General features: G+C 38.1%; 1 protein-coding gene across 1 annotated transcript; it reads right to left on the reverse strand.

Moving 5' to 3' along the window:
* Positions 1 to 3557: 3557 nt before the first annotated feature.
* LOC133737594 (uncharacterized) lies at positions 3558 to 6051 on the reverse strand. The gene is made up of 3 exons (XM_062165123.1): positions 5407 to 6051; positions 4124 to 4897; positions 3558 to 4046 (listed from the first exon to the last, which is right to left on the reverse strand). Exons 2-3 carry the CDS (start codon positions 4754 to 4756, stop codon positions 3558 to 3560), a joined length of 1122 nt encoding a protein of 373 aa, XP_062021107.1. The 5' UTR covers positions 4757 to 4897; positions 5407 to 6051.
* Positions 6052 to 11209: the final 5158 nt, after the last annotated feature.

Raw genomic sequence — 11209 nt, forward strand, 5'->3', positions numbered from 1 at the left:
TACTCGAAAATAAAAGTCCAGCCCCGCTGGTTAAGAAAACTCAGACTAGTCCCCGCTAGTCAAAAATAGTATAAGTAGGGGAAGATGATAGCCATACGAATAAGCCACTCAGGCTTGGTTGGGTGATAGCCTCCCAGGCTAAAGAACTCCCATAACTCCCGTAATATACCCTTACGCCACTAAGTGTAGCGATAGGATACTGGGCTACAGAATTACTGTCACAGAGACAGTAACCTGCGCCACAAAGGCGGAAGGGCTACGGTGATCCCATCACCGCGCCACAAAGGCGGAAAATCAATGCTAGCATGATAAAATCACCCCTCAGTATGGCACAGGGAAACATAACCGAAAATCCAGTAAATCCAAAATACATAAAGCTTCCCCCAACTCTCGCAAATGAATTTCCAACGACGTGTCCCACACGCCAAGAATATCTCAAATCAATAGCAAAAATGCGAGAAATAATAATAAATCATAATCTCCATAATTCGAAACAAAACCAATTCCAAAATCATCATCAAGGCATTCCCAATGCCAAAATCCGAAAGTCTATAAATAAATAAGAAAGATCAATAAATTAACGGCGTGTCCCACACCAAAAATAAACTCATATTCAAAAAAATAAATAAGAAATAATTCCATCGAAATCCCATTTCGAAAATCTTTCAGAAATCTCAAATCGATGAATGAAATTAAATATGAAACTCCGGAAATCAACATAAATCACAAACTCGAATCCGAGCATAACGAATTAATATCCGAAATTCATGACCGAGGTAAATCATAATCCATCTCAGAAAATCATTATTGAAAGCAAATCCATGAGATAAACCAATAATCAAATTCCGGAAACAAATAATATGCTTGAAAAGTAATATGATAATTAAATAAAGAATTAATTCAAGAAATAAACGCATGCATCATTATTTAAAACAAAAGTCCACTCACAGTACTATTCCGACGATCACGTATATCCTTCATCGAGCCAAGGCCCGATACGACATCCTGTACACGATTATATTCCGTGAATAATTATTCAACAATTTAATATAATTCCTAAACTCAATTCCTCATAATTTACATCTCCCATTCTCCTCGGATTCAGCCCAAATTATACCACTAATACCAATTCGTTAATTTAAAGGTTCCAAGGCAGAACCGAGAGATATCCGACGGTCGGATTCTCGTAATTCGATAATCGAAACCCTAAACTTCAAAAATTCATAATTAATTCCAAGCTTCTCCAAAATTCACCAAATTTCATATACAAGCTCTACAATATTTATAGGATTTAATGGGCTAAAAACTGGAATTAAAACACAGCCCAACACGCCTCCACGCGCCACCCACAGTGGCGGCGCGTGGGGCTCACGCGCCGGTGGCCACCACCTCCAATGGCCACCAAATTTGGACAGTAGCTTCTACTCAACAAACCCAACCAACTTCCTAACTACAACATCATCCAATTTTACCTTGAAACAGTCGAAACCGGCTGATGAAGTTTTTCCAGAAAAAACTCAAGAACCCTAGAATTTGAAATCGTCGATTCGACCTCCACACTGCAAATCGTGACTCAAGGCTAGGGGGGAAATGATCCTTGGCAAAAACCGCACCTTCGACTCCAGTTTGGTGGTCGGAGACGGCCGGAATCGGAAGATATTGCCGGAAATCCAAATCTGCTACAGTTTTCTTCAAGCCGTCGATTCTCACCTTTCCGGCCAAATCGCCGTGACTCAAGGGTACTAGCGTGTAGAGGAGAAGGAGGCGCGCCGGCGATGGCCTACAACTCTTCCCCAGGTGGCCGGACGGCGGCAAATAATGAAGGAGAAGGAGAGAGGCCGATGCGGGGGAGAATAGAGAGGAAGAGAGAGAAATCGGGGTAGGAGGGTAGGTTTCCCGAAATGGAAACTTACCCTGGTAACTTTCTATATATATAGAAAGTTACCGTGAACAGTCACTTCCACATTTTAAGGCATAACTTACACATATGAATTCCGATTTTTACGTACCACATATGCCCGCGCTCGGGTTAACGTCCTCTACAACTTTCATGAAGGAAATTTTCTCAAATTTTGGCCCGATCAAAAAGTCAACTTTTAGGGCCACTAAAAGTACTTAAACGACAGTAAAAGTGAAAATAACGGTCGTTTACCGTCCAACTAACTTGTAAATTGGTAATTTAAGATACGGGACGTTACATTATCTCTCTCGGATTTCACTCTGGTTTCAAGTGTGCAGGCTCTTTCTCTCATAGTTTCTCTCACCATGGTTCTCACCAAAATAACAACTCGCCTTGGAGGACATCGCCGCCTGCCACCTCCAGAGGAAGGCCGTCAGGCCGCTGCCAGAGCCGGCATCCTCCATCCAGGCATGCAACGTGAACGTCAGGCCGGAACCTGTTGCACCGGAGGAGAGCTCGGATTCCATGGATGAAGAGGAGTTTCTAGACAACGTCACCAGGCTTTGTGAGGAATTTGACGTGCCTTCCCATTCAAAGGGGGAGAAGTAACTCTTTTAATTTTTCTGCTTTTTATGGTCTCTGCATTTTAATTTCTATCAAACAATATTTATTAGGTAACTATTATTTTGGCAACTTGGATAGGAAAAGGATGGAAACTGATTCCGTTTCTCCAAGTAGCATTTTTTTTCTCATTATATGTATGTCTGTTTAAATCCTAACATGCAGGAAAATCAAGAAGAAAAATTGTCATGTGTTGAATGGGATTGCCCAAAGGGGGAGATTGTAAGTATTTGGACTACTCCCTTCAACACATGATTTTCCTAAGATCTCAAGGGAAAAGGACATGCAAAGAATTAAGAGAGTATCTCTCCTAATTGCTCGAAGAATCAAAGGAAATAAAGGCAGATCACATGAAGAGAGTTTCAAGGAAGTTACCTCACTGGCTTTAAGATAAAGATCTCGAGATACATATCATTTTGTGCATAATCCTAAATTGATATGCATTGATTTTAATTGATCTTAAAAATCTATTTTCGGATGCATATCAGATTATATGTTCAAAACAGTTTTAAATACCTTTCCATGTCTATCTCAATCGAGTTTTAATGTGATTGAATTGAGGGGGAGTCCTTGTCTTCTATAAAAGGTTTTGAAACTATGTTTCAGAGGGTGATTGTTTTTTATTTTTATAATAGTGTTGCATAGTCTACACTAAAGGTTTTCCAAAACTCTCATTGTTGTTTTGATTGTTTGATTATATTGCTTGGTCACTGCATTCATCACTTGCATATGTGATTGAGATCTGTGAGGCATCAAGGCAAGACCGTATTTGAAGACGTGTCCAGAATTCTTCATCTATACAGATTGTTTCATAGTTGTTTAGAATAGGTCTTTTACAGTTGTGAACAAGTTAGCATTGTTGCTAGTCAATGTGGTTGTGTTGAATACCACTACTTGTGATCTGTTACGATTTGATTCATATTGGATTTGATTCTCGTGTTGGCTACGTCAAAAGCCACGCAGTGAAGTTTCCTCAGTGGAGAGGTTTACACTGCGTCAGCAATTGCTTGTGTTCTCTTTCACTTGTACTAATTAATCACCGAATTTCATTTAGTGTTCCATCTAGTGTTTTCACATACTCAATTCCTAAAAGACGGTTCTCATAGCAAAAACCAGGGTAAAGCTTCGGATTGAGTAAAATTTCCTTCTGGTAATTTGATTTGAAGAATTCATCATCAAGATCCTGGACAGTCTTGTACAGCTGCTCAATGCTTCCTTTCAAAGAGGACGACCTATCCTGGATCTGTTTTATTATAAACCCAAGTGGAACGGTCAGGAAACTGAAAAGTAAATTGACAAAATCTTCCCCTGCTTCTGCATAACAAACAATCTTCTGAGATTTGCAAATAATAAGCTTCACAGAAATGGTGTCTTCCTCATTCATACAGCCTCCTACTGTTTGAGGTTCAATACATATTCCTTGATTTGGATATTCATTGCTCAAGTTTGGTTGTGATTTAAGCTTCAAAAGAGTTTCTGACAAAGGCATCTTTGATACTAATGAGCATACAAGCATTTCCAAAACCTGGAAATAAGAGATAGGATGAGAAAGTTTGTACCAACAAAAGAAAATAGAGCATAACAAGTCAACAATTCTATTACCTCACCAACTCCTACATTGAAAGCCAGCTCCTCAGTAGTACTAGCATCCATGACTTTAAGCTTAGTAAATAAAGAACAGATCACCGAACTTGATGGTGGCATCACTTCTAGATCATCAGTAATTATAAATCTGGTTAGTCCTTTACAGAACACTCCACCATCTGCAGAAGAGGATTTCTTCAACTTTCCCACTGAAAGAGGTATCTTATTATCCATGGGTTCTCCACACTCACAAAGAACATCTTTGTAATGACTAAATAAGTTATATCTGTAGGTGCAATCCTCAGAGCACAAAAAGTACTGTGTGGGCTCACCATTGTTAATCTTCAATTTGAGATTCTTGCAATGAAGTTCAGCCCCACTGCGAGGACACAGCAACATGTCTTTACATGCTCCAGTCTGGAAAATACGTGCATCAATATTTTCAACACTTGCATACAAATTGTTCATGCAACCTGTTTCCACTGGTAATGAATGTTTACGGGCAAGTCTGATGATTGTTCCCATTGGTATTGTCAAGAAACTGAAGAGTACATCAACAAAATCATTATCAGTTTCTATGAAGATAACTTTGTTGCTCCGCTTGTCCACCAGTGCCTTGAAGCTAATACTGTTCATGGATGTATTAGCCATGGATGGTACACAGGTAAAAGTTCGGCCCTTGTTATATGCTCTTTGTGAAAATTCAGTACGCAAACTGGACAATAAAATGGTCGAATGGAAACTTCTGTTAACCAAAGCCTCTTAACTCCACTCGGATGTTAAGTTGCCGCCCTGCTTAAACACAAAACCAAGGAGCATGTAAACACAAAACAACCACCACGAAAGAGGGATAAAGTATGCAGAATTAAGTGTTAAAAAAATAGGCAGTGCTTGCTTAATATGACACTGTGATCCTGAATCAATGTGGAGATTAATACCTGTAATTTCAGTACGAACATACAAACCAGTATTGCTTTTCAGCTACCATGACCACTCTATTCTAATCTTATTCTAGCTCAAGGGGCTTGACAATCAAATGTTATGCCAATAAATAATTTTTTTTTTCATTAAGGAAATTCAGGTAGTTACATGCAGTGGAGAATCTGATCATGAAGCTGCACACGAATTTTTGCCAGAGAAAAAAATAAACCTCCTAAAATATCACATGCAAATACCGAATGTTGACCCAGAAAGAAACAGAAACATTAGGACTCCTGAATGGAGTATTTCTAAGCAATTATAAGAAATAGAGAAATACCATACACAAAACAGTCAAAACTTGTTCTGTTTTGGGAGCTTACCAATACTGAAAATTTACTATTCTCCAGGCTGCAGCCGTAATTCGAGTTCTGAAACCTAGAAGAGAAAAGCTACAAGGTAGTAGTATTTCAGAGATGAGCAACTCCCAGCGATAACACTTTGTTTGCTACAATATGCTCTGAACCACTCTCAATAAAAGTTGAAGAAGAAGACCATTAGTCTGGAAAGGCCCATCATCCATGTCACGGCACACCATTTAAGCTTTTCAAAAGGGAAGTGCTTTTTGTTTTTGGAGTGCAAAAAAGCGACTGCTTAACGAAGAAGAAATTCGTGGTATTGTAGATTTCTGATTTCTCTTAAAATATAGGACTCTGGTTAATTATTGTTTGGGTTTGGTGATCAAAGCACATTGCAATTTCTTTCTACAAGTAGAACAAATTGAAGAATATAAATGAAATCATATAGTTAGTAGATAATCGAAGTAGGGACTGAGCTTTGAATTTCCAAGAATGGCATACGTACAAAGGTACAGAAATCACAAGACTACTCCGAGAGAAGACAGGGTCAGCTGAAAGTAATAAAAGTAAATCATGAAAGCAAGAGCCACTTGGGAGGCAGAATTGCATGTTATGGTCTACCATTTTAGCTTTTCGAAAGGGATTCCTTAACTAGGATGAAATTTGTGGTCCTGCTGTGACCTGCAGACATAAAAGCAAAGGAGGATTACATAGGAAAGTCAAGAAATCCTCTTTTGTTTAAAGACAACTAATTTATGTGTCTGATCTAAATTCTAGTGCATATATTTTTTTTTTTGAAAGGGTTCTAGTGCATATATTAAAGTTAGTGGATTGGTACTGTTACTAACGAAATTACTCTTTTGCCCTCATCTTTTCCCAAATAACGTCTATGCCATTCAGCCTAGGTTAGAAACCCCTTAAACAGCTTCGGCCCATCTTTGCTCAGCGCGCTTTGGCGTTACTCTTGATGGATAACTCTGAGAATTCGGCATGCCCAACATCACTGAGGGGGAAAGGTAGTGATGTTGGGCATGCCAACTTCTCAGAGTTGTCCATCAAGAGTAACGCCAAGGCGCGGTGAGCGATGTTGGGCATCTTCTTTTTTATGGGTTCTTTAACTTATGACTGAAAATAATAATCTACGATTTAAGAGTTGGAATTTAAATGGGTTTGGCTGCATTTACAGTATTTTGAAGGTTATTGATCTTCAAGAAGACTTTGATGGGGAGGTGGTTGTGTCTGACCTTGGTGACAGATTAACAGATTGAAAAACTGAGAGTAAGGCAATCTAAGCTCTACTTGAGGAAAAATGGGTTGAGACCGACTGGCAATAAGGACAGGCTTCGATGGCTCCTTGAAGGACGGAGATTGGAAAGTTGGCTGTGGTCCATGGCGTATTATGCAGACCGATGTTTCATGGAAAATACTGATTGAGTTTTGTGCGAGTTGCAGCAAGTTTCACAGTTTGATTTGTTTACACCGGATGATATTGATTCTACTTTCCAAAATGTCACCTGGCTGACCAAGGCTCAGCGTCATCATCTTACGTACTGGTGGTATGGTTTGTTCATTGCAATTAGTATAGAATGTTATGGAGGGAACGTGTGTGTTTGTATTGGACACGTACCACAGTTACCTTATTAAAGTGGAATGTTAAAACTTAAAACCATATATTAAATACTGCTAGAATAAATTATTGGAAGGGGATCCAAATTCTGGCATGGATGCAGGTAAATGCTCTCTATCAATGCCACTATAAAACTCGCAAAAAGTCAAAAGTCTTTCGGATCAGTAATTCGTGTTTTAGTACTAGGATGGATGGGCTACCCCTTTTCGGTTAATGTTTTAACAGCATGGCCTAATGAACATCTCTTCTTGCAGATGGAAGACCGTGCGTTGGTTCCTTTGATTTTGGTTTGCTAGCTCAGAAAATTGAATCTTTAAGGATGCATTTCTCAGGGAACAATTACTTGAACTTTGACTCCGAAAAGGTTTGTAGTTACAGCATCATCCCATCAAGAGTCTCTCTTTATAATTATGATATTAGTATGATGCTAAAGCAGTAATCATGTTAGTTGAGGAAACACATGGTTCCTGTTTCTTGCATGTTAAGCATTACTTTTGTAGTTATATCAGTTGTAGATTTTTTTTTTTTTTTTTAGGGGATCAGTTGTAGATGTTTTTCAATACTAAATTACATTTTTTTTTTTTAAAAAGAATGGACTAATTTGCATATTGTATTGGTTTGTGGAAGCGTCGCTAGATTGACAAAGAGCATGGCTTGGCTGCACAGGCTGTTCGTTGGCACAAGACCGGCAAGACCAAGGCTATAAAAAATTGAAGTTCATCAAGATCATAGTGGTGTATAAAAGTTCAAACAAAGGGTCCAAAGTAGATAAGGCTACAGCCAAAATTAATTTTTTTTTTTTTTTAAGATTTAGAAGTTATTAACAGATATTTTTATTATATAGTTATATGATATACCCGTGTTTGTAATTGCTATTTGATTTCGACTTAGCCATCTAACTGCTAAAATTCAAGTCGCTAACACATCCGCAGCAATGCGCGGGATTCATAACTAGTTCTCTACTAAACTCTGTCCCGACTTTTCAAACAACACTCGTATGTTATGTTGCACGACTAATCACGTACAATTGAACACTGATATATAATAACATAACATGTTTGGCATGGATATAACTCGCTATGCATGCATCATATGTTGCATATCAAGAGTCGATTCTCGCAAACCAATATTCATATAAGAGTTGAACGAAGAGGAATGGAGTATCAAACCAGGCGGGTGCAGTAGTACGTGGTTAATTTGTTGGAAATTTAGGTATGAATCTAAAGGAGGAAGAAGATGAAGAAGGAAGAAAGATTTAGAGAGAAAAGATGAATAAAATTACAATCATATATATTGATACTGTAACTGTTTCTGTAAGGCTGAGAATTAACATGATGGAAGAGTTTCAAATATATACTAAGAAAGGCTTAAAACAGAGACTCGATCAGGACTATTCTAGCTAAACACATGTCCACTTCTAGATCATTTTCTCCATTACCAATTATACTCTTTACATCCCCCCTCAAACTAGTGCTTGGGGAACCAAGAACTAGTTTGCAGTAAGGTCATTTGAGAATAGTGTATCAACCAGGAGGAATGAACAAAAGTGATCGCCATAGCTTCATAGGCCGAGAGGCTTGCCTACAGTTCAACATGGTAGTATCTGGAGGAGAGGAATGGAACCTCCAAGTGCTTTGGGTCCTCAAGGCCCCAATTTTCTCAAGTATTGCTTCACCTGGTAAGTAATGTGGCAAGGAAGACAGACAACCAAAATCATATCTAGAAACACCCACCTCAAGTTGCCTATGTGACTCAGGTTTGACTCTTGATTGATCTATATCCTTGGAAAATCTTTTCCTTATTATATTGGAAGCTGCAGTTTCTGTAACCATTTTCTTATTGTTGTGAGAATCTGTGAATGCTTCCAAGGTTTGAACCAAACTTTCATTTATACCATGTTCAACATTTTTATGACCACCATGCACCGTTTTACCATTCAATGAATCCAGACCAGCTTAATTCCCATAGAATTTTTCTGCATTATATGCAACTTATCACTTGTTGATTTATTTTCACTAAAATTCTTCTTCATAACTTCGGAAACAGCCGCATCAACCAAATTCTTTGGAGAAAAAACAACATCTGCTGAGGAGTGAATTGTATTTTTAGCCTCACCAGGTTCAGTGCTATCCAAAGATTTAGGCACCTCGACTTCATTAGAAGCAGTAGCATCAACCACATCAGATAAAGAGTTCTCCCTGACTGTGTCAGATCTTAAATCTATTGAAATATTCTGCTTGCAGCTCTGAGAGTTCCTATCATATTCGGCCTGGAGATCTGACAGTTCCTTTTGCAATTGCTCAGTTTTATCAAGCACTAGCAAAGATGAAAGCCCAGACGTGTATGCATCCAGTGGGTCTCCAACAATAGTGTCTTCTATAGTTTCTGATGCCAATCTGTCTTTCTCAATTGAAAGCAACTCTTTCTTGTTCTCCATTTCTTTCGTGCTAGAAGCAGACATATATTTTCTATCACTCACCACAGCACCAGTAGCACATGCATTATGATATCCAATCCCAACAGCATTATATACAACTCCATTTGGCATAAAGCAATCATTTGGCTGAAAATTAAATTGCTGCACAGTTTCACTGTTTGCCTGAGAAGTAGTGAAATTCGGCTGTGAGAATCCGTTAGGTTGATGTAGTGAAATACTAGCTAGTTGAAGACCATTGTTTTGCTGAGAGCCACAATTTTGCTGAATGAAGCCATTATTGGGTTGAGAAAAACTTCCATTGCCATTTTGTAGAACACAACCATTGCTCAAGGAGGCATTAGAGTATGCACTGTGATATCCAACATTAGACACGGTAGGTGAGCAAGTATAGCCTTGTCGTAATTTCATACTATTTTGGGCAACCGTACCAGTCATAGAGGATAAAGACAATGCCTTGTTCTGTAACTCAATCTCAAATTCAGCAGAGAGCAATAAAGACCTGACTTCTTCCATAATTATAGAATTCTTGCTTCTGATAATTTACCTTGTATGAGCATATTCAGTAGAAAGACCAGCTAAAATCAATGTTTTGATATCCTCATCTGACATACTAACACCAATAACAACTAACTGATTTCTGACATGTTTAAACCGCATCAAATATTTGTCTACAGAATCTGATCCTTTCCGAATTACTTGCAAATTAGATTTCAACTGCATACTATGGAACTCAGAAACAGTTGCATATCGTTGTTTAAGGGTGAGCCATACCTCCATCGATGTCTGAGTGCATCGGCAAAGAGTGAAGTAGTGATCAAAGAAATCACAGAACTATCTGATAGGAGTATTTTACTGCGACATTTTAATATTTAACTCCCCATATTTTGCTTAGTTATTTCCTTTACTTAATCATTTTTATTTTAGTTTCTATTTTCTAGGTACATCGGAGAGAAGAGGTAAAAAGAGCATAAATGAGCGTAAATGAATGATAAGTCATTTTAGAAACTTTCCTCTTTCATTTTAGGAAATATTTCTTATTTTGTTTTAGAGAACTTTCTTCCTTTGAACTTTCCTATTTCTGATTTTCTTGTTTTAAAGAGGGAATTTAGGAGTCAATCCCATTGAGAACTCTTGAGTGATGAAATCAAGGAAACATGAAGGATAAGATGAAGCACAAAAATAAGGAGGAAATCAAGGAGTTTTCATTCACATAAATTCTTCTTATTTCGTGGAAATAAAAGGGGAGTGTTCATAGTCAATATTTATTCCTAATTATCTTATTTCTTATCAATTATAGACTCCAATTAATTTCTAATTTTTCTTGATTATAGGAGTTCGTTTTGAGCACAAATCTTGCAAGAAGAAATTAGTGCAATTCAAAGGAGAGGAATAAGGGATGTATCTGGTCACTATTTAAGGAATATACCATGAGTCATTAAGGGGAAAAGATATCAGAAAATTCAAGACTCTGTCATGAGAAAATCAAGGAAATTTGGATGAGAAATCACCTCTAGAAGATTGGTCATGATTGCATCACAAGAGAGGAGGATTCCACTATAAATAGCAGCAATTCTTGAAGCCAAAACCACACAACAACACACACCTCTCCCCTCAGAATAATTTTACACACCAAAAATTCTCTCCATTCTCTAGTCTTCAGAAGCTCTGCGTCTCAACCAAGGAAGAGAAGAAGTCATGCAATATATCAAGATCCTAACCGCCATCCACCCTTGTGTCGTCCCTAGAAGATTGCTTGTGTAATA

Source organism: Rosa rugosa, chromosome 3 (assembly GCF_958449725.1).
Source record: "Rosa rugosa chromosome 3, drRosRugo1.1, whole genome shotgun sequence".
Classification (NCBI taxonomy): Eukaryota; Viridiplantae; Streptophyta; class Magnoliopsida; order Rosales; family Rosaceae; genus Rosa; species Rosa rugosa.